Consider the following 24,346-nt stretch of genomic DNA (forward strand, 5'->3'; position numbering starts at 1 on the left):
TCCGGGTCCTTTCTGTGTGGAGTTTGCATGTTCTCCCTGTGTCTGCGTGGGTTTCCTCCGGGTGCTCTGGTTTCCTTCCACAGTCCAAAGACATTCAAGTGAGTTGAATTGGAGATACAAAATTGTCCATGACTGTGTTTGAGATTAAAGCTTATGAACTGATGAATCTTGTGTAATGAGTAACTACCATTCCTGTCAGGAACGTAACCAAAGTGTAAAACATGACGTTAAAATCCTAATAAATAAATAACAAAGCTCAAAATGCGAACCAAAATATTTCTTACAAATGCTCATATCAACAACAACTTCATAAAATACTTTACGAGCATAAAGTCTTAAATAAAAAAAATCTATCTACAAAGTATCCTACATGAAAATAAATGAAAACTACATTTCCAGTGGCAACTGACAATTACAAACTATCTAAGAAAAGTAACACATCATTTCATTTTCATCGAGCCCTTTATCATCAGTCAGGGTCGCGGTGGATCCGGTTTCTTTGGGAAGCACTGGGCACAAGGTAGGAAAACCCTAGAAATGGCACCAATCCATCAATCATGTCTGTTTACTGGTGGTGGGCTGGCGTAATGTGAATTAATAAAGGACTCAATTTTTTTTTAGGGTTTTTACTTTTTATAACTTTTCCTAGAAATCATTTTATTTTACATGTTTGGTTGGGCGGCACGGTGGCTAAGTGGGTAGCACTGTCGCCTCACAGCAAGAAGGTCCTGGGTTCGGGTCCTTTCTGTGTGGCTACGGTTTCCTCCCACAGTCCAAAGACATGCAAGTGAGGTGAATTGGAGATACTGAATTGTCCATGACTGTTTGATATAACCTTGTGAACTGATGAATCTTGTGTAATGAGTAACTACTGTTTGTCATGAATGTAACCAAAAGTGTAAAACATGACGTTAAAATCCTAATAAACAAACAAGCATGTATGGTTTGTTACACTAGACTTCCAGGCATTAGATCTAGTTTTTGCGCCACTGAGATGCGCTAGTTGTGCTTGGCGCGTCCTTTAGTGGCCAATAGAGAGAAGACCACCGAGGAATAAACTCGAACCCCAATTTCTTTTCTGTTCTGTTGTTGGTTTATTTATTAGGATTTTAACATCATGTTTTACATTTGGTAACAATTATGACAGGAACGGTAGTTACTCATTACACAAGGTTTATCAGTGGACAGGAAGTCCATTGTAGGGCAAGAAAGAGTAGGGTCACAATTGACCTTTCCACGCAATAGTGACCCAAAGCATACAGACAAAACAACACTGCAGTGGCTTTGGGATAAGTCACCGAATGTCCTTGAGTGGCTCAGCCAAAGCCCGACCTTAAAGCCCATCAAACATTTGAGGCGAGACCTGAAGATGGCAGTTCATAGACACCAGCCTTCCAATGCAACAGAACTTAAGAGGAAACTCTTCTGCCATGAATACTGGGATAAACAGCTTCAATCCAGGTATACCAGAGAACTTGCTGCTGTAATTGCTATTAAAAGTGCTTTTACAATGTATTGAATGAAGGGTGTAAATACTTTTGTGAACAGGTTTTCATCTCTCAAAATCAGGATCTGTTGTATATCTAATCTAACTCAAATTGTGGGAATAAACGCTGGACAGGAATTCAGTTCGTGGTAAGGCATAAAAAAACTCATTCATTTACACCTGCTTACATTTAGGACAAGCCGGGAGTTAACAACCCAACTACTGGCATGTTTTGTGGTAAAAAAATAAGCAGATAGAGGAATAACACTATTCAGCCCAGAACTGGTAATGGGGATCATCATTTAGGCAGTCAATTAAAAATGTACATTTCTTTTTATTTAAAAGATCTTATATGTACATGTGAACTTTTAAGATGCATAACAGTCCTAAAATGTATTCCTACTCATCAGTGCTCTTAAAATTCTTTATAATTTACAGATTCTATTTTCAGCAGCTTTAAATAACCATTTTGATAGTCCATGAACATGTCAAAATCCATCCTGAGGTTCTACCCTTCACTAAAATCTCTGAGCTGTGCATCATATCCATGCAGCCGAGTCTGGAGGAGGTAGTGTAGGTGCTGTTTGAGGTGCTGCACTTCAGCCAGCAGGATCACGTGGGAGCTGAGTGCGGCTCCTCTGTATCGTGTGCTCACTGGGACCCAGCTGAATAATCTTTCCACTGCCCAGACACTCGTCCCCTTTATACAACACTGCAAACTGCAAACGATAAAAGGGTGAATTATTCAGATCGTATAAACAGTGGTGTGAAAAAGTATCTGTCTAATTTCTGATGGCCTCTGTTATGGAATAGTTGTCAGGGTGAATCAGCTTTTTAAACACCTCACTGTCACTGCTGGACTGAGAATAATCCACCAACCAAAAATATCCAGCCAACAGCGCCCCGTGGGCAGCGTCCTGTGACCACTGATGAAGGTCTAGAAGATGAACAACTCAAACAGCAGCAATAGATGAGCGATCATCTCTGACTTTACATCTACAAGGTGGACCAACTAGGTAGGAGTGTCTAATAGAGTGGACACTGAGTGGACACGGTATTTAAAAACTCCAGCAGCGCTGCTGTGTCTGATCCACTCATACCAGCACAACACACCACCACCATGTCAGTGTCACTGCAGTGCTGAGAATGATCCACCACCTAAATAATACCTGCTCTGTGGTGCTCCTGTAAGGGTCCTGACCATTAAAGAACAGGGTGAAAGCAGGCCAAAAATGTATGTAGTGAAACAGATGGACTACAGTCAGTAATTGTAGAACTACAAAGTGCTTCTATATGGTAAGTGGAGCTGATAAAATGGACAGTGAGTGAAGAAACAAGGAGGTGGTTTTAATGTTATGGCTGATCGGTGTATTGTAGACAGTACAAATGTCAGTACCACTTATTGTTATAGGTTTAGTTTACCTGTCCAGGTGTGAGTGCTCTTAGTGGATACTTTGCTGTTATCCACACTGATCCATCCAGATTCAGAGTGACAGAGCATGGAGCTATGACAAAAACACACAATAATATTACATCCTCATACAAATACAGTCAGCTTCAGAATGACTGGCACATTGCAATCAAGTGTACACAAGTGTACACAATTACAATTCAATTCTCAAATAAACTTTGTGACAGTTTGCCGAACTATGACCTCTTTAATTATCCACCCTACATCCTCAAATACAGATGTGTGCTCAGGTTCATTACATTTCTGGTCATTTTAAGCTTCTTAATTATTATCACTGATGTTTGCTACTGTAGCACCCAAATTGTCCCCTTCAGTAGAGTATCTTCTACAGGCATCACAGTGCGCACTGGGAGAAAGTGGCGGGCTCAGGAGGCTGTTGACAAACAGCAGCTCCATACAAGGCATAACGTTGCCTTTGTCAAAGCTGGAGAAAGACGGCAACCTGAGCCCAGGTCCTCAACTGGGATGTTGAGGTTCCCACAACGCTTTGCAAGGAAGTCACTCAGGCCAGATTTGGTCTTATTATCAGATTCTTCTAAGCAGATGGTGTTAGTGGAGCTCACTGTCCCCTGGGAAGACCGTATGGAGGAGGCCTATGAGCAAAAGAATATCTGGAGCTCACGGAGGACTGTAAAAGGAATGGGTGGAAGAGCCGCTGTGAGCCCAGGTGAGGGTGTCTGATGATCTAAGACCCGAAACACCCTATGACCCTGGGTTCATCACTGAAGATGTGTCCAAGTTGCACCACACGTTTTTTTCAGAACTTCGGATAAATAAAGTACTTCTATATATTTTAATCAAATCAGCATGTGCTCAATTAGCTACGATGGTTTTATATTTACAGAATTTACCAAACGATTTACCGAAGCGACTTACAATTGTGTCAGAATACAATCTGAGTGATTGAGGGTTAAGGGCCTTGCTCAGGGGCTCAACAGTGGCAACTTGGCTAAGGTGGATCTTGAACCAGCAATCTATTAAATACTGGTCTACGATCCTAGACAATACTGCTAGAGCTACCTAGAACTACTACTGCTTACCGTTTACATTTTTTTAAATGAGTAACGACTAATAATGTATAGACCAGGGGAATAATGGGCACTGCATAACTTTTTTTATCAATTGTTTTATCTTGGTCAGGGCTGCTGTGGGCCCGGTTCCACAGAAGAACACTGGGAGCAAGACAGGAATACCCTAAACAGGGCACCAATCCATCACAGGGCTTTGGTCACCCCCTTTCCTCACACAGACATAGCCAATCATGTCTGTATAGATGCCCAGCTGACCAATAGCACCACTGATATTCAAATCCAAATCCCAGCAGTGGTGGGCTAGTATATAGCACTACCTAAGTGTAAAACTGTAATAAATACAAGGACCTGCAATAAATACAAGGTACATTTTCAGACCTAATAAGGTGAAGGGGACGGTACCAAAACACAAGTGTGGTGTTGGCCAGTACATACTACTACATGTAGAGTGAGGAAACGTACTTAAAGGCATCTGGTGAATGAATCTGAAGTGACACTCCATCATCTGAGTGCGCACCAGTTCAGCAGGAGGTTCTTCACTTATCCAGTGGAACCGATCCGTCCCCACTGTATCTCGTAACAGTGCTGGGTGGTTTGTAGTTGGACACTGAAAAAAAATGTACCGAGCTTCAGATCAGATACAAATGTTTCAGCTGTAAATAAAAACGTATTTGAACATTAATTCATGTGTAACTCACGACGAAAATGTCTCCAGTTGCAACATCTTTATCCACCACAAACCAAGCGTCTTTCTGTCCTCCTATGCGAGCTCTCTGTCCCAATGTAAACGTGAACCAACCTGTGTGGGAACACAAACGATTGGTCCGAGTGCATCCAGGATGAACTATGGCCTGATCATTACATCTGACAAAGCACTAATAAGATATTTTTCCCTTATGAAATACACCAACCAGGCATGACATTATGATCACTGACAGGTGAAGTGAATAACACTGATTATCTCTTCATCACGGCACCTGTTAGTGGGTGGGATATATTAGGCAGCAAGTGAACATTTTACCCTCAAACTTGATGTGTTAGAAGCAGGAAAAATGGGCGAGCGAGAGGATTTGAGCGAGTTTAACAAGGGCTAAATTGTGATGGCTAGACGACTCGGTCAGTATCTACCAAAAGTGGTCCAAGGGAGGAACAGTGTTAAACCGGTGACAGGGTCATGGGGGGCCAAGGCTCACTGATGCACGTGGGGAGTGAAGGCTGGCCCGTGTGGTCCAATCCAACAGACGAGCTACTGTAGCTCAAATTGCTGAAGAAATTAATTATGGTTCTGATAGAAAGGTGTCAGAATACACAGTGCATCACAGTTGCAGGGCTGTTTTGGCAGCAAAAGGGGGACCAACACAATATTAGGAAGGTGGTCATAATGTTATGCCTAATCTGTGTATATTTATTCTACAAAAAAACAACACTCATAAATATAATGACTTCAACCAGCTACCTAACAGCCTGTCTATGCTTTATAAAACTGCCAATAATGTTTTTATATCTGATCAGTATGTAGCCCACCACCATGGAGACACGGGATATTTTGCTAGCACACCAGTGCTGAGATTCTGAGCACCCTGGTTTAAATCACGGCTCTGCTTCTGGTCGGATGGGCGCCATCCAGCGGGCACAGTTGGCTGCTGTGTGGAAAAAGACCGGACTAAGTGGGTGGGGTCTTTAAACGCTGTGTACGGACCCTGGTTAGCAGACCGAGGCGCCTGTGCAGAAGTGAATGAGCCTCATGTGCAAATTCACCGAGACATGGGCAAAAAAGAAGGGATCGAGGGACTGCACACGCATCAGAGGGGGCATGGAGCAGGTAACTCCTTGAACGCAAGTGGGATCCCCAGCAGCGGATGGCTAATTAGCTACGCCAAATCAGGAGAAATTAAAAGTAAAGCCCTATAAAATACGATACAATACATGACAGTTGTTAGGTGCAGCCTAAATTCAACTACACATACGTCCCTTCTATAGACGTAGATCAGGGAAGAAAGAACTCCGTGAATCCCATACAGGGAAAGCACTCAGACAAGAGACAAGGTCACTTAACGGTAAAGTCCAGCACCATAAGTATATGAACACTTAGAATATCTAACAACAGTAAAATACCTTTATGTTCCCCCATTATCTTCCCATCTTCAATGGAGACGAAATGTCCAGATTTGGGTTCCAAATACTATAAGAAAAAAAATCACCCTTTAGTAACGTGGCATCAGGTTATATAAGAGCATCTCAGTCTGTGGTGTGTATTAATGTAAATACCTGGAGGATAAAATCCTCAAAATGTCTCTCCCCGATGAAGCAGATTCCCATACTCTATATAAGACAGTACAGTGTGTATAAATGAGGACAGAAACAGTGTCGATTAAAGTCACAGAACACAGTAAAAAATAATTATGCTCTTTCAGATTGCTTGTCATTGTTTACTTGTCATGCTGAATGGGTTTGATTATCAAACCAAACATGAATGAAAAGTAACTTAATTACAGGTTGCACCACATGTGGCATAATTCAACTACGTATTTTCTATAATTTAATATTAGTGTCTTATTTAGCTGTGAATAAACTTTAGCCTGCTGTTTTTTTTCCCCACAGAACTGTTTGAAATCAGAATCAGACACTTTGCAGGGCCTCTAGACATGAACTAAAACACACTAGCACACCAGAGCTGACAACTCAATCTCAGCTCTGCTGTCAGCAGGCCTGACACCTATATGGACAGTGATTGGCTCATCCAGGGATGGAAACGCTGGAGGGAATTCATTATTCGTGCTGCAATTAGGACCTCTGCTTGCTGATCGATGGCGCCTGCAGAAAGACGCAGGATAATGCAGATCAGGGTGACAAGTGATAAAAAACGGTCGGCTACTGCACACGTGTCGGGGGATGGATGTCTGCAGCAGTAAATAAAGCAAAATGCAATTGGGTCATTGGGTTTGACTAGACTGGGATAAAATTGGGGAGAACCCCTTTTAAGAACAAAAATAGGGAAAATAGGGCTACTAATGAAAAAAGCTCCCTCACACTATTACACCTCCACCACCAGGTTTCACTGTTAGTACACTTTTCCACTCTGCTGTACTTGCTTTTTATCAGACGTTTACTTTCTTTCATTTTATTTTCATTAACCACTTTATCCTGAACAGGGCGCTAATCGATGACGCCTGTGTAGGCGCCTGGCCGGCCAAAAGAACCACAGAGATTAAATTCTGGACCGTTGCACAACCTGAATACCTGCTATACCCGAAATGATCAAAAAATTGTTTTTCAAAATGTTTTAATTTATTTGTTTATAGGGCATTGTCTCTTTTCTACTCACAATCCAGTCTAAGCTGTTTCATTAAGAGTTTTTCTACATTGTTCACTGCAACCAAAGTTCATGTCAATTATAGAATTCATGCCATCATACCTCTTTCTTCTTTAGTACATGATGAAAACCAGCCTCGGCAGCCATCTTTTTTATGAAATCTTTAGTCAATCCGGCCAGTGGGAAGATGGTTCGGCGCAGTGCATCCTGGGAGATTTGACTGAGAAAGAAGGTTTGGTCCTTGATAAGATCTGCACCTTGATACAACCTCACAGCTAGAAATAATACAATTCAAATCACAGAATTTAGTCCAACAGAATAAAACATTACAAAAACAAACAACTTTTATAAGCAGGTCAATTCATTAATTACGTCTTAATTAGGGATGTAACGATGCACCACAAGACAGTTAAAATTCGATTCACATGTGTAACGATTCAAATCAGTTTACATGTATAATGAACCGATATTCACTTTAAACAGCAGAGGCCACTGGCGCTATTCACCTCGCCTGGTTGACGTCACTACAGGGTTAAATTTTCCAGCCAAATTTATTTATGTGAGGATACTTTCTTTATTTGTATTATTCATTTATTTATTTAATGTGGGATTTATTTCATTTCAGTTTTTTTTTTACACAGAAAGGGAAATGTGCAACATTGTTTTGCACAGTTTGTACCTACCTTAAAAATAAAAGGACATTCATTATTTAGATAAATAAAAGATAAGAACTAATACAGTATTTTATTGTATTTTTTAAACAGAAATAATAAAAGGACACTTTGTCATAATCTGTCTTCAATTTAATTTTGTTTAAAAAAAATCGGGAAATAATCGTATCGTGAACCCAGTATTGTGAATCGCATTGCATCGTAGGTAGAGTGTATCGTTACATCTCTTGTCTTAATGGATCTAATCAAATGACTGTAATAAATAACTATATATACAGTGTATTCAGAAAGTATTCAAACCCTTGGACCTTTTGTACATTTTGTCCCAATCTCGTTATTACCAGTTCCCCACTCCTATTCCTCTATTGCTTGCACTCTGAATTCCGCACCCCCCACAATACCTTTATAATTGCAAATAAGAGCAGGAAGTATCAAGAGATTGTGATGACTAAAATTTTAAGTAAACAGCATTTAGAAACACAAATGCAAACCATCATGTTTACAATCCTCCTGACTAGCACGTTATAGCCTGTACGCAACCATAATCTTTAGTGCTTCAGGCCAACTGGAGCTACTAAAAGTGCCCTGTGTGTGTGTTTCTGCCCTGCGAAGGACTGGCAACCTGTCCGAGGTGTGTCCTGCCTTTTCCACAATGAATCAGACCCACATGAATCAGTGTCCCTGACCAGAATAAAGCGGAGGTAAAACAGAAATGAATGAATGACTGAATGTTCTACAGTAATTTTGTGCTTTCCAAGGCAATTACAAAACTATACAAACAATATGTTTTTAAAAAATGAAGTAAAATTATCAATTGATTATTTAAAAAATGATTTAAGTCATCTTTAGTGCTTACAACCAAAACCAGGGTGGCACAGTGGCTAAGTGGGTAGCACTGTCGTCCTTTCTGTGTGGAGTTTGCATGTTCTCCCCGTGTCCGCGTGGGTTTCCTCCGGGTGCTCCGGTTTCCTCCCACAGTCCAAAGATGTGCAAGTGAGGTGAATTGGAGATACAAAATTGTCCATGACTGTGTTCGATATCAGTCATCAACACCGCTGAGATTCGAACTTAGGTGGTGGGCTAGAGTAACAGACCGCTGTACCACCCAAGCTGCACAGTCAAACAATCTTTTAATGTCTTTAATAAGACATCCTGTCTGAAAAAAAATCAAGTGGCTCACAGTGGCTCGGTGGGTAGCACTGTCGCCTCACAGCAAGAAGGTCCTGTGTTCAATTCCCAGGTGGAGTGATCAGGATTATTTTTGTGTGGAGTTTGCATGTTCTCCCCGTGTCTGAGTGGGTTTCCTGCGGGAGCTCCGGTTTCCTCCCACAGTCCAAAGATGTGCAAGTGAGGTGAATTAAAGATACAAAATTGACTGTGTTTGACATTAAAAGACTTGAACTGATGAATCTTGTGTAACCAGTAACTACCTGTCCTGTCATGAATGTAACTCAAAGTGTGTAGTTCAGTAAATTTAAAGCTTCATATTTCCAGCATGCCACTTTTACTGAATTGATACTAACGGTTTCTAATCTCAAAGCGATCTCTGAAGAGAGACCGAGGTTTCGACGTGTGTCTCTGCTGGAAAACCTCATCGTCCTCCTGAGACGTCCGAGCATAGTGACCGGTTGCCATGGCATCAGCTCCTAGATACAAGCAGAATAGATGTAACAACTGCCAACACTGACCACAATGATAGAAAGAATGAATGTGTGCAGATTTACCCAGAATATTGACTGCGTACTCATAGAAGTGTTTAAACTTGATGTATTTGTTGCACATGATGTCTGGATTCGGTGTTCTGCCCTTCTGGTACTCTACAAGTAGATTACTGGAGAAAGAATGTAGACAGTGGGAAAATATTTATTTATTAAACTGTGTATGTTATTAAGTTAATGGTTCTTCTGCAGGGATACACAAACCAAACCTGCTCATAAACATATTTTGACCATATAGTGTACCGTTTGTTTTTTATGTATTATATATATAATATAATGTCCATTTGATCAGCTCCACTTACCATAAGCACTTTATAGTTCTACAATTACTGACTGTAGTCCATCTGTTTCTCTAAATACATTTTTAACCTGCTTTCACCCTGTTCTTCAATGGTCAGGACCCCCACAGGACCACCAGAGCAGGTATTATTTAGGTGGTGGATCAGCACTGCAGTGACACTGACATGGTGGTGCTGTGTTAGTGTGTGTTGTGCTGGTATGAGTGGATCAGACACAGCAGACCTGGAGTTTTAAAATACCGTGTCCACTCACTGTCCACTCTATTAGACACTCCTACTTAGTTGGTCCATCTTGTAGATGTAAAGTCAGAGACGATCGCTCATCTATTGCTGCTGTTTGAGTCGGTCATCTTCTAGACCTTCATTAGGGGTCACAGGACGCTGACCACAGGGCTGGATATTTTTTTGGTTGGTGGATTATTCTCAGTCCAGCAGTGACAGTGAGGTGTTTAAAAACTCCAGCAGCGCTGCTGTGTCTGATCCGCTCATACCAGCACAACACACACCAACACAGCACCACCATGTCAGTGTGACTGCAGTGCTGAGAATGATCCACCACCTAAATAATACCTGCTCTGTAGTGGTCCTGTGGTGGTCCTGACCATTGAAGAACAGGGTGAAAGCAGGTTAAAAAAGTATTTAGAGAAACAGATGGACTACAGTCAGTAATTGTAGAACTATAAAGTGCTTATGGTAAGTGGAGCTGATCAAATGGACATTATATTATAGGGAGCTAACAAAGCATGCAGAGAAACAGATGGACTACAGTCAGTAATTGTAGAACTACAAAGTGCTTCTATATGGGAAGTGTAGCTGATAAAATGGACAGTGAGTGTAGAAACAAGGAGGTGGTTTTAATGTTATTGCTGATCGGTGTGTGTATATATACAGTATATATATATATATATTTATATTTATATATATATAATTGTTTTGTCCTACAGTAGGGCAGCACAGTGGTGCAGTGTGGTGGCCACAGGGTCCTTTCTGTGGGAGTTTGCATGTAGTGTGTGTGTGTGTGTGTGTGTGTGTGTGTGTGTCTGCCCTGTGATGGACTGTGATGAACCTATCTGGTTGTTTCCTGCCTTTCGCACAATAAATCAGACCCACAGCGACCCTGACCAGAATAAATGGTAAAACAGAAATGAATGTATGAATGTATGTCCTACAGTAAGTAAAATTATTAACTGATTATATAAAAAAACATCCTTGAATTAAAGTCTGGAATGTGTACAATAGCATGGCTTTGTAAACACACCGTGCGTGTGCATGACTGGCCTGCCTGCAGTCCAGATTTGTCACTTATTAAATGTATGGTGAAGCACGAAGAGGAGACTCAGACAACGGCAAGCACTGAGCAGCTGAAGTCTGGTATCAAGCACAAGTGGACAAAGATCCCACTTGCAAACTGCAATAATTAGTGTCGGTTCCTAAAAGAAAAGTCTCATTAATAGGGAATGTGATGGAAGACAGGGATTAACACATTTGTCCCAACATTTTTGAGAGTATTGCAAAACAAATTCTAGTTTGTTTACTATTACAAAATACAATAAAGTTGATCAATGAAAATACTAAAAATCTTTTTTGTTAGTTACATAAAAATAATGAGAAAACCAATCAGATTCTTCTTTTTACTGCATTCTATAAAATGCCCCAACTTTTCTGTAAACTGGGGTTGCAAATCAAATCTAAACAAAATGCTGTTATGAAAATGTCAGTGCAGTATTGTACCTAAACACTTCATGCCAGTACTCCTTGACATAAGAGACCTGATGAAAGGGAATGTCCAGCAGCCTGCACACTCTATAGGCATCTTCACAGTCTGTCTCTGAGTTACAAACCCCTCGTTCATCCAGAGAGTCCCAGTTCTTCATAAAAACTCCTGTCACCTGGTAACCTGAGGGATGGAAAAAGATGCACTATGGGAACAGTTGATATGACAAAATATTAGCAGTGTTACAAAAAATTATATCAGCACGTTTTTTAAATGCATAGCTGGTATACAGAACAATCAGCTGTATAAAGAGCCTGTAAGAAGAGGATCAAAAATCCACTTTGGACTGGGCACTAATCCATCACAGGGCGAAACACGCACACACACGGCCATTAATTCACACACACTAGGGTCAGTTTACAGGTGGTTTAAAGCCACCAATCCACATTCTACACACATTTAAAAGGTGAGAAAACCAGAGTACCTTGAAGGAAGCCTAGAAAGACAGTTAATAGAGGCAAGGATCAAACCCAGATGTGCAGTACCTTAATTCTACAAAGGAAATTATATGTTTGCTAACCTTGCAGCAACCGTTTAGGGAAGTCCCTTCACCGTTAAAGCATGACTGCTCCCCTGTGCACAAAGCAAGCTCTTTGACATTAAGAAAAGCTCGGTTTAAAGAAACTCCAGTTGACTTAATAGAGATCACTCTTATTTTAATACCATTTGGTTTTGAATTGGGATGTCCACCAAGCTCATGGTCACGTGTCCACATCCTATAAGCAATATAGTGTGTCTATTAGGATTTTAACGTCATGTTTTACACTTTTGGTTACATTCATGACAGGAACGGTAGTTGCTCATTACACAAGATTCATCAGTTCACAAGTTTATATCAAACACAGTCATGGACAATTTAGTGTCTCCAATTCACCTCACTTGCATGTCTTTGGACTGTGGGAGGAAACCGGAGCACCGGAATGAAAACCCATGTGGACACGGGGAGAACATGCAAACTCCACACAGAAAGGACCCGGACCGCCCCACCTGGGGATCAAACCCAGGACCTTCTTGCTGTGAGGCGACAGTGCTACCCACCGTGCCGCCCGTCAATATAGTGTGTAATACTACTACTACTAATAGTAATAATTACGGTGGCTGGGTGGGTAGCACTGTCGCCTTACAGCAAGAAGGTCCTGGGTCCTTTCTGTGTGGGTTTCCTCCGGATGCTCCGGTTTCCTTCCACAGTCCAAAGACGTGCAAGTGAGGTGAATTGCAGATACTAAACTGTCCATGACTTGTGATAATAAAAAACTAGAACTGATTAATCTTGTGTGACCAGATCACCTGTCCTGTCATGAATGTAACCAAAGTGTGTAAAACATGATGTTAAAATCCTAATAAATGTATAATCATATATTGATTAAAACTGTACGTTCCTATCATGGATCTTAACATGATTGTGTGTGTATGAGTGTTTATAATCAGGTGGATGTGTGTTATTGATGGTGAGTTAGTTTCTCACCTCTGCGTTTGAGCAGCAGAGCAGAGACAGAACTGTCCACCCCACCGGACATGGCACACACCACATGTCTGACTGCAGCCATTACTTTCATACCAATCCTCGGTTTAAAGTTCTTCTATTACAGTCAAAAACACTCAAGTAACCCAAGTGTCATGTTCTCCTACAGTGCGCCGCCATGTGCAATAGTCCTACTGTAAACACTGTCCGAGTGGAAACCGAACCGAGAATGAACCAGTTCCTGTTCGCTCACACCCTCACTGTGCAGCTGAAGTGAGTTCCAGCAAACACACAAACCTCCACGCTGCGGTGTATTAAAGTCGTAAACAGGTTTGTACTCATATTACTTAACATATACGATCTCACATAACATGTACAGCGTCGCAAATCTGTTACATTCATATTGGTCATAACATTGTGTTTACATACAGTATGAGGTCTGCAGCTGGAGTCTGTGGGAAAAGTTCCAGTTCCGAACCCTGTGGGTGCTGGGGGGCAACATCACAACCTGACAGCATTTTCCTCTACACACAGTGATCATTCAGCTTTCTGTTCTTCTGTCTGAAACACAGGCACACAGGTCACTGGAGATTTTGTTTGCAATGAGTAAAAGAGAAATGTAAACTTTGCCAACTTGGCTGTTTTTTTTCTTCTTTCCTTTCTGCCAACTTGGCAAAGTTTAATTTTCTCTTTTACTTATTGCAAATAAAATCTCCAGAGACCAATGTGCCTGTGTTCTACACAGAAGAAAAGAAAGTTGTGCAATTTATAGAGAAAAATGTTGCCACCAACCCACCCACAGGGTTCGGAACTGGAACTTTTACCACAGACTCCAGCTGCAGACCTTTCTTATAGCTTTCTGGGATTTCAGGTGAGTCTAAAGCAATAAAATGGCTTCAAACTGTGGTAGTATTTACGACTCATAATGCTATTAGATTAGATAACAAAGCCTTTTTAAGAGATTTAACTATAAATGAAAATCATGCTATAGTTAAGTAGACTTGTGTTATTGTAATAATATTGGAATGCGCTTGGAAATATTCAACCCTGTTTAACTGAAAATGTATAGAATTGATTGGAAATATACAACAAGAACTCTCAGTAAACAGAGAAATAATATCTATTGATACAATAATTTTGACCAATTATTGAATATAATTTTAGTATAATGGAATATAATTCCTTTGATTCCTTTTGCAACAGGGTCGTTTAGAATCAGAGGCGTAGTGAATCAGTTCGCCAACAAAGTCCAGCAGTCCAACGGATGTCATGTAATATGAAAATGTAATATGGTGACGTGTATAGAATTGATTGGAAATATACAACAAGAACTCTTAGTTAACATATACAGTGTATCACAAAAGTGAGTACACCCCTCACATTTCTGCAAATATTTCATTATATCTTTTCATTGGACAACACTATAGACATGAAACTTGGATATAACTTAGAGTAGTCAGTGTACAGCTTGTATAGCAGTGTAGATTTACTGTCTTCTGAAAATAACTCAACACACAGCCATTAATGTCTAAACAGCTGGCAACATAAGTGAGTACACCCCACAGTGAACATGTCCAAATTGTGCCCAAATGTGTCGTTGTCCCTCCCTGGTGTCATGTATCAAGGTCCCAGGTGTAAATGGGGAGCAGGGCTGTTAAATCTGGTGTTTTGAGTACAATTCTCTCATACTGGCCACTGGATATTCAACATGGCACCTCATGGCAAAGAACTCTCTGAGGATGTGAGAAATAGAATTGTTGCTCTCCACAAAGATGGCCTGGGCTATAAGAAGATTGCTAACACCCTGAAACTGAGCTACAGCATGGTGGCCAAGGTCATACAGCGGTTTTCCAGGACAGGTTCCACTCGGAACAGGCTTCGCCAGGGTCGACCAAAGAAGTTGAGTCCACGTGTTCAGCGTCATATCCAGAGGTTGGCTTTAAAAAATAGACACATGAGTGCTGCCAGCATTGCTGCAGAGGTTGAAGACGTGGGAGGTCAGCCTGTCAGTGCTCAGACCATACGCCGCACACTGCATCAACTCGGTCTGCATGGTCGTCATCCCAGAAGGAAGCTGACGCACAAGAAAGCCAGCAAACAGTTTGCTGAAGACAAGCAGTCCAAGAACATGGATTACTGGAATGCCCTGTGGTCTGACGAGACCAAGATAAACTTGTTTGGCTCAGATGGTGTCCAGCATGTGTGGCGGCGCCCTGGCGAGAAGTACCAAGACAACTGTATCTTGCCTACAGTCAAGCATGGTGGTGGTAGCATCATGGTCTTGGGCTGCATGAGTGTTGCTGGCACTGGGGAGCTGCAGTTCATTGAGGGAAACATGAATTTCAACATGTACTGTGACATTCTGAAACAGAGCATGATCCCCTCCCTTCGAAAACTGGGCCTCATGGCAGTTTTCCAACAGGATAACGACCCCAAACACAACCTCCAAGATGACAACTGCCTTGCTGAGGAAGCTGAAGGTAAAGGTGATGGACTAAACCCAATTGAGCACCTGTGTCGCATCCTCAAGTGGAAGGTGGAGGAGTTCAAGGTGTCTAACATCCACCAGCTCCGTGATGTCATCATGGAGGAGTAGAAGAGGATTCCAGTAGCGACCTGTGCAGCTCTGGTGAATTCCATGCCCAGGAGGGTTAAGGCAGTGCTGGATAATAATGGTGGTCACACAAAATATTGACACTTTGGGCACAATTTGGACATGTTCACTGTGGGGTGTACTCACTTATGTTGCCAGCCATTTAGACATTAATGGCTGTGTGTTGAGTTATTTTCAGAAGACAGTAAATCTACACTACTATACAAGTTGTACACTGACTACTCTAAGTTATATCCAAGTTTTATTTTTATAGTGTTGTCCCATGAAAAGATATAATGAAATATTTGCAGAAATGTGAGGGGTGTACTCACTTTTGTGATACACTGTAATAATATATCATTAATATCTATTGATACATACAAGCAATTTAAAACATCTAGTTCTCGACAAATGTCAATGTGCACTATTATTCAATCCCAGGGTTCAGTACCTGGTGAAACATACTTTTGCCTTAATAACTTTGGTAAGTGCTAACAAGCTTCTGACACCAATCTTATTGGTTCCTCACCCATTCTTCTGATGCAGAAGCTTCCAGCTCATTGAGGTTTGATGAGTTTTATGCTGAAACTGCTTTCTTTAAATCCCAACAAATATTTTCTCTAGGATTTAAATCGGGAGACTGAGACGGCCAATGCAGAATTTATTTATCCTCAAGGTTCACCACAGAAGGAATAACACTCATTCTCAAAAATAGCTTGGTATTTCTATAATTCCATGATACCAGTCAGTTCTTGCAGTGGAACAACATTCCCACATCAGCACTTCGTTCTGACACTCATGTCTAACTATAGGGTTAATATTCTTCTGGCTATAAGCTTCATCATTCTTACACCAGACAAACCGATGATCCATATGGCCAGACAGTCCCAGTTTTAATTATTCAGTTCATGTCACTGTGTACCAGAAAACTCCAATCCTATCCAAATTTCTTCTGGTGTGATCCGGCCATGTAGTCCTCGGTTGTTTGTTGATCTTCTACTGGTTGCAGCTGACACATTTTTGACACAGTCTTTTGCAGTAACACTGGGGTTTATTTCTTCATTTTCCTGTATCACTAAACTAACTGATAAAGACCTTATTTAAAGCAAAATCTAGCTCTGCAAAAAAATAAATTCTTAGTTTAGATTAGTTCTGATTGCAACTGTAGATTAAGTGTGGGTGGTAACACTCGACATATTCTCTGTGGCATTTAAATGTCTATTTTTAAATGAAATGTACATGCCAGGGTTTACTACTGGTCTAAATGTACAGTTTGGAGATAATGTCTCTCACTGTGGTTTGCTGGAGTCCCACTTTGTAATTTAATAGTATTGTGATTGATCATATTTTTGTGGATTATTGTTTATTTCATCGCATATTTGGGATGTATTAATGATTTTTCTTTGTCATCAGAGAAATGGAGGACCAGTTAGCTAAAAGTGTGACCTTTGAGATGCTTAAAAAAGCCCAGGAGATGGTCAACAGCAGCCCGCTGGGAGTGAATAAAACCCCTGTGATTCCCTGGAGTCAGACCACACTGCCACTCAAAGTGTCCTGTGATGTTCTCCTGAAGTTAGAAAACATGCAGATGACTGGTTGGACTTTTTTAGAATGCATGTTCGACTGCAAAACAAATGCAGTATTCATTTCTGTTATTATTATTCTTATTATAGTTTTTATAATTTTTTTTTTACCAAAAGGGGTGCAGACAAAATGTTTTGTTCTTGAAGATCAAATAAGCTTCTTATATTTTAAACTAGAACAAAACATCAAGAAATTATAAACTAGACATAAAACAATAATTTTCATTAATTTTTCGTGGGGAGTTTGGTTTTTTTTTTGGGGTCCAGTTTCACTGGAATCACTGGGCGCAATGCAGTTACACATCCCAGACAGGACGCCAATACATTGCAAGTGTTAATGAGTGCATTATTTTTAGTGTTAGATTAAGCAAACCAACAGTCTGTTTGTTATGTTGAATTATAGATTTAGACAGTAAAACAAAGGACATTTTTGTTGATGTAAAATTAAAAAGTGCAGCTAAACTCATTTTTCGAACTGTCTAAATAATTTTGACCAATAATTCAATATAATTTTAGTTATATAGTCATTATTGTGCAATCCTTTGATTCCTTTTTCAACAGGGTCGTTTAAAATCAGAGGTGTAGCGAATCAGTTCGCCAACAAAGTCCAGCAGTCCAACGGAGGTAATTTTGTCACAATGTCTGCTGGGAATTATGGGAAGTCATTTGCCTATGCCTCTAAGCACTATGGAACCAAAGGCAAAGTGGTGATGCCTGACACTGCCCCCATTTCCAGATCTCAGCTAATACAAGTAAGATGCACCAATTTACATCTGTGGCATTTAGCGCTATTATTATTCACAGTTCAAACAATTGAGGGTTAAAGACCTTGCTCAGGGGCCCAGTAGTGGCAACTTGACAATGGTGGGGCTTGAACCGACAACCTTCTGATTACTAGTACAGTATTGGTGCAGTATCTTAACTACTAAGCTACCACTGCCTATATTTGCAATATTATCCTTGCAGAAAGGAATTGCACAAGTAACCAGTGAGCAAATTTAGCATAGCATCACCATCAAAGATAAGCAGTCACAAGAAACTTATATGTAACCCAGGGGGTGGGTGGAGGGTGGATTTATTTTAGGATTGGGGTGTTGGATTATTTTGTTCTTCACATAAATGAAAAAAGCTTATTACAAAATTACAAGAAGTTAAATTCATGTTTGAAATAATGAGCTCAAATTATTCAGTGTGACAAATGCAGAATAACAGAGGAAATTAGAAGGGGGCAGTTAGTTTTTACATCCATAAACCTTCTGGTAGGGCAGTAGTAGCTTAGTAGCGTAGGTAGAGCTTTGGGCTATTAACTGAAAGGTTGGGCCCCTGAGCAAGGCCCTTAACCCTGTCTGCTCCAGAGGTGCCGTATATTGGCTGACCCTGCGCTCTGACCTCAGCTTCCGAACAAGCTGGGATATGCATAGATTGTTGTACTGTACACTGTATATGTACAGTACATATGACAAACACAGACGCTCCTCTGCACATGCTCAAACCATCTCAATCTCTTCTTCCTAACGTCATCTCCAAAACATCCTACCTGCGCTGTCACTCTAATAAACTCCATCCTAATCCTGTCCGCCTTCATTAATCCTAATAAGAATCTCAGCATCTTTATTTCTGCCACCTCTCGCTTCCTCTCCTGTCTTTTAGTCAGTCTGACCAACAGCAAAGTCCCGACCTGTACAACAAAGCAGGCTTCACTACTGTCTTGTAAACTGTCCCTTTCACTCTGACAGATATCTTTTTATTGCCACTCTACACCACTCTGCCTGCACTCTCTTCTTCACATCTCTACCACACTCTCTTTTACTTTGTACAATCGACCCCAAGTATTCAAACCTGCCCACTTTTAACACAATTAAATGCACATTTGCTTGTATTAATTATTATTAATTATTATCGCCTGCAGAGTTTTGGTATTGACGTTGTTCGAGTGCCGACAGTGAATCTCATGGATGAAGTGAATCGATGTGTTCAGGAGGAAAACATGACCTTTCTTCATTCCTACAATGATCTTGATCTCATTTCAGGTCATGCCAGGTACTGCAAATGTTATCATGTTTTAGAAATCCTGACCCGGCAGGAAGAATGAATGAATATCATGAGTATTATGTTGGATAAGTGGATACATGTACGAAAAGTATTAAAATAAAAACAAAAGTAATCGAATATTTGTTTCCTCTCACTGTTTGTGAGTGCAGTCTGGGTTTTGAGATCCTGGAGGTTCTTCCTAATCCAGATGTGGTGGTGGTGTGCTGTGGTGGAGGGGGTTTACTGGCTGGAGTGGCAGCTGCTGTTAAGCTTTCAGGCTGTAAAGGCACAAGAATCTATGGAGTCGAGCCTGAAGGAGGTAAACACTTAATTACTGAGCTCAATATCAATTCATTCTAGTGGCTACGTTAATTAGGGCTGAATTAGATGTGAGTGGATGTTTTACCCTTGAAGTTCATTTGCACATCATTCCAGTGTTAGTCATTCCTATGGTTGAATGTTTTTATTTTATGTTTAACAGCATGCACCATGTACAGAAGCTTTATTGAGAAGAAGCCTGTTGGCATGGATGCCAAGAGCATCGCCTCCGGCCTTGCACCACCATTTGCAGGTAAACATTAAACACTAAAGTGATACTAAATCAACAAACTTAAGTGATGAGGATGAACAGGAATAGGAAAGAGTTTATTAGAGAGCCATTCCGCTATTAGAGAGATATTCCGCTAGCACACCAGCACCGAGGTTCTGAACTCCTCGGTTCGAAACTCGGCATTGCCACCGGTCGGCTGAGCGCCATCTGGCGGGCATAATTGGCAGTGCCTGCAGCAGATACTAATTGGCCACCGTATCTGCAGGGTGGGGACCGGACTGTGTGTGGGTGGGTGGGTCTTCATACGCTGTGTAAGGACCCTGATTGACGGAAGAGTCGCCTGTGCAGAATGCAGGGGCGAGAAGAAGAGGGCTGTGCACGTGTTGGAAGAGGCGTGCTCTCCTCGGATGCAATCGGGTATCCCTTAGCAGCGGAAGACAAATTGGGAGGAAAATAAGGAGAAAAGGCATAAAAAAAGCACAATTCATTTATTTATTTAATTATTTATTTTTTTCAAAAAAAACGATATTTCCTAAAAAAGTGGAAAAACTGTAAAAAAGTGATTTTTTTTTATTAAAGATTTTATTAAAATATTTATAAAATTTATTAAAGATAATACGAATATTTTTACACCTTAATATATAAAATATGATTAGTAAATACCCCTTGATTACTTTGTCAACCAATTAGCCGCATTAAATGGATAAGCTAATTCAGCCAGGCTTGATTTCAGCTCTGCGTAAATCTCACTCATCCTAAACTGACCCCTCAAACAGTGAATTTAAGCCATTAAAGTTTCTACAGGAACACAATACCACTGATTTAAAAATTCCAGGGCTAAGAAACTAGTTATTATAGTTATTCTAATTCTATGTACAGTGTATCACAAAAGTGAGTACACCCCTCACATTTCTGCAGATATTTAAGTATATCTTTTCATGGGACAACACTGACAAAATGACACTTTGACACAATGAAAAGTAGTCTGTGTGCAGCTTATATAACAGTGTCAATTTATTCTTCCCTCAAAATAACTCAATATACAGCCATTAATGTCTAAACCACCGGCAACAAAAGTGAGTACACCCCTTAGTGAAAGTTCCTGAAGTGTCAATATTTTGTGTGGCCACCATTATTTCCCAGAACTGCCTTAACTCTCCTGGGCATGGAGTTTACCAGAGCTTCACAGGTTGCCACTGGAATGCTTTTCCACTCCTCCATGACGACATCACGGAGCTGGCGGATATTTGAGACTTTGCACTCCTCCACCTTCCGCTTGAGGATGCCCCAAAGATGTTCTATTGGGTTTAGGTCTGGAGACATGCTTGGCCAGTCCATCACCTTTACCCTCAGCCTCTTCAATAAAGCAGTGGTCGTCTTAGAGGTGTGTTTGGGGTCATTATCATGCTGGAACACTGCCCTGCGACCCAGTTTCCGGAGAGAGGGGATCATGCTCTGCTTCAGTATTTCACAGTACATATTGGAGTTCATGTGTCCCTCAATGAAATGTAACTCCCCAACACCTGCTGCACCCATGCAGCCCCAGACCATGGCATTCCCACCACCATGCTTGACTGTAGGCATGACACACTTATCTTTGTACTCCTCACCTGATTGCCGCCACACATGCTTGAGACCATCTGAACCAAACAAATTAATCTTGGTCTCATCAGACCATAGGACATGGTTCCAGTAATCCATGTCCTTTGTTGACATGTCTTCAGCAAACTGTTTGTGGGCTTTCTTGTGTAGAGACTTCAGAAGAGGCTTCCTTCTGGGGTGACAGCCATGCAGACCAATTTGATGTAGTGTGCAGCGTATGGTCTGAGCACTGACAGGCTGACCCCCAACCTTTTCAATCTCTGCAGCAATGCTGACAGCACTCCTGCGCCTATCTTTCAAAGACAGCAGTTGGATGTGACGCTGAGCACGTGCACTCAGCTTCTTTGGACGACCAACGCGAGGTCTGTTCTGAGTGGACCCTGCTCTTTTAAAACGCTGGATGATCTTGGCCACTGTGCTGCAGCTCAGTTTCAGGGTGTTGGCAATCTTCTTGTAGCCTTGGCCATCTTCATGTAGCGCAACAATTCGTCTTTTAAGATCCTCAGAGAGTTCTTTGCCATGAGGTGCCAAGTTGGAACTTTCAGTGACCAGTATGAGAGAGTGTGAGAGCTGTACTACTAAATTGAACACACCTGCTCCCTATGCACACCTGAGACCTAGTAACACTAACAAATCACATGACATTTTGGAGGGAAAATGACAAGCAGTGCTCAATTTGGACATTTAGGGGTGTAGTCTCTTAGGGGTGTACTCACTTTTGTTGCCGGTGGTTTAGACATTAATGGCTGTATATTGAGTTATTTTGAGGGAAGAATAAATTGACACTGTTATATAAGCTGCACACAGACTACTTTTCATTGTGTCAAAGTGTCATTTTGTCAGTGTTGTCCCATGAAAAGATATACTTAAATATCTGCAGAAATGTGAGGGGTGTACTCACTTTTGTGATACACTGTATTTATAGAAGTTATTCAAATACTATTTATTATTTTTAAAAACATTTGTCTACAACTCTAGGACTCTAGGACCAAACCACAGTGAGAGCAATTGTCTTCAAATCATAGAAGCTTGAAATAAAGTCAGACATTTCTTTAAATGGCTAATCAGCTGCATTTCATGTATTTTTAATGCATTTTCCCCCTCAATTTTTCCCAATCTAGTCATATTTAGTTACCCGATTTGTATTTTAACCTCTACTGCTGCAGTACTCCATTCTTGACAAAGAAAGGCTAGAACTAACACCCCCCAGACACTTGTGCAATAGCCAACTACTGCTTTCCACATGCAAGAGCCGGGTTCATATAGTGATCCGTATCACACACTGATCCGAGTCATGCACTGATCTCCATTATCCCCCGTCTCATTGTGCAGGTGTCCTTGGTCAGCCAGGAGAGGTCGTAATTGCAGCAGTTATGAGGAATCCCTCCGGCATTCCCACCTTCGGACTAGTCAGTCGTTGACCATGTTATCAGAGCTAAAATTTGAACTTGCGAGCTTGAGATGTCGGCACTGGTGGGCTAGCGTGTTTCACCACTGCAGCACCCGAGTACTTAAAGCTTTTCAAACCAAAGGCACAAAACACTTTAAATATACCAACCCAGTGACAAGCAGACGTACACTGTGATAGAATTATGAGTCTACCAGTATAAACATAAGGACTGTTTGATTAAATAATTGCAGTAATGTACTTCAAAAAGTTTCTGCCCTTTTATATTTTGGTTGGAAGCGGTGAGGGTGGGAGGAGTAGTAATTGGTCTGAGAGACTGAGAGAGCTTATAGTCCGGATTTAGCCCCATCCGATTTCCACTTTTTTGGACACACTTAAAGAAGCTTTAAGGGGAAGAATATTTTTATGTGAAAGCAGCGGTGCATCAGTGGCTACACGCTCAACCAAACACATTGTTTACTGATGGCATTAAAAAGTTGGTACGACGCTGGAAAAATGCATCAGAAGGTGACGATGTAGAAGAGTGATGTGATTTGTTTTTGAAATTCTTAATAAGTAGAGTTTAAAAAAGTGTGGAAACTTTTTAAAGTACCCTCGTATTTATGTTGTAGCTGTTAGGATCCTCACATGCTGTGTTTATGTTTGTGATGTTTCTCAGGGGCGCTGCCATATGCCATGTGTCAGATGTATGTAGAGGGGATTGTGCTGGTAACCGATGAGGAAATCAAGGCTGCCGTTTCCACGCTGTACAGAGCTGGTTTGGTGGTAGAGCCCTCAGGATCTGCTGCTTTTGCTGCTCTTGTTAACAACCGAATACCTGATGTAGCTGGCAAAAATGTGGTGGTTATCCTGAGTGGAGGAAACATCAGCAAAGACGAGCTGAGCAACTTCCCTGATTAACCCATGCATAGACTGGGACGGTTTAAACACACATAGTCACGCTGTGAATAAAGAACATCAGTACAGATACGTTATGTTTCATTTTATTTCCATTAACCGTCTGGAGTCATTGGGCACAAGGCATTAACACACCCTGGACAGGGCACCAATCCATCACAGGGCTTCGGCCTGTCATGTCTGCGTAGATGCCCAGCCGGTCAATAGCACAGCTGTTATTTTGAATCTGGATTTTAGAGGTGGTGGGTGATCTTAATACATCGCTGCGCCACCTAAATGCCTTACATGACAAAATGGATTTATTAAATGCTTCAATATATCTGATTTAGACAGCCTGTATTTTAAAAGTCTAACTAATATAGAATTTCGATGACACCCAGCTGGCCAATAGCACCACCAAGATCCAGGTTCGCACCCGTGGTGGCCTAACGTAATAGTCTGCTGCACCACCCGAGCA

General features: G+C 41.1%; 2 protein-coding genes across 5 annotated transcripts; one reads left to right on the plus strand and one right to left on the minus strand.

Moving 5' to 3' along the window:
* Positions 1–1,084: 1,084 nt before the first annotated feature.
* trmu (tRNA 5-methylaminomethyl-2-thiouridylate methyltransferase) lies at positions 1,085–13,715 on the minus strand. 3 transcript variants are annotated; one of them, XM_062996465.1, is made up of 11 exons: positions 13,655–13,715; positions 11,721–11,886; positions 9,697–9,803; positions 9,496–9,618; positions 7,404–7,576; positions 6,257–6,310; positions 6,104–6,170; positions 4,687–4,787; positions 4,451–4,595; positions 2,909–2,991; positions 1,085–2,205 (listed from the first exon to the last, which is right to left on the minus strand). In XM_062996465.1, exons 2-11 carry the CDS (start codon positions 11,861–11,863, stop codon positions 2,086–2,088), a joined length of 1,116 nt encoding a protein of 371 aa, XP_062852535.1. In that variant the 5' UTR covers positions 11,864–11,886; positions 13,655–13,715; the 3' UTR covers positions 1,085–2,085. The 3 variants fall into 3 exon arrangements, with proteins under 3 accessions (XP_062852535.1, XP_062852534.1, XP_062852536.1); XM_062996464.1 differs by lacking the exon at positions 13,655–13,715 and adding an exon at positions 13,229–13,392; XM_062996466.1 differs by lacking the exon at positions 13,655–13,715 and adding an exon at positions 11,248–11,419 and having other exon boundaries at positions 11,721–11,770.
* On the plus strand, positions 13,480–23,961 carry srr (serine racemase). 2 transcript variants are annotated; one of them, XM_062996467.1, is made up of 7 exons: positions 13,480–13,555; positions 17,232–17,413; positions 17,963–18,153; positions 19,311–19,441; positions 19,603–19,751; positions 19,914–20,003; positions 23,651–23,961. In XM_062996467.1, exons 2-7 carry the CDS (start codon positions 17,236–17,238, stop codon positions 23,890–23,892), a joined length of 981 nt encoding a protein of 326 aa, XP_062852537.1. In that variant the 5' UTR covers positions 13,480–13,555; positions 17,232–17,235; the 3' UTR covers positions 23,893–23,961. The 2 variants fall into 2 exon arrangements, with proteins under 2 accessions (XP_062852537.1, XP_062852538.1); XM_062996468.1 differs by lacking the exon at positions 13,480–13,555 and adding an exon at positions 13,976–14,096.
* Positions 23,962–24,346: the final 385 nt, after the last annotated feature.

Source organism: Trichomycterus rosablanca, chromosome 1 (genome assembly GCF_030014385.1).
Source record: "Trichomycterus rosablanca isolate fTriRos1 chromosome 1, fTriRos1.hap1, whole genome shotgun sequence".
Taxonomy (NCBI): Eukaryota; Metazoa; Chordata; class Actinopteri; order Siluriformes; family Trichomycteridae; genus Trichomycterus; species Trichomycterus rosablanca.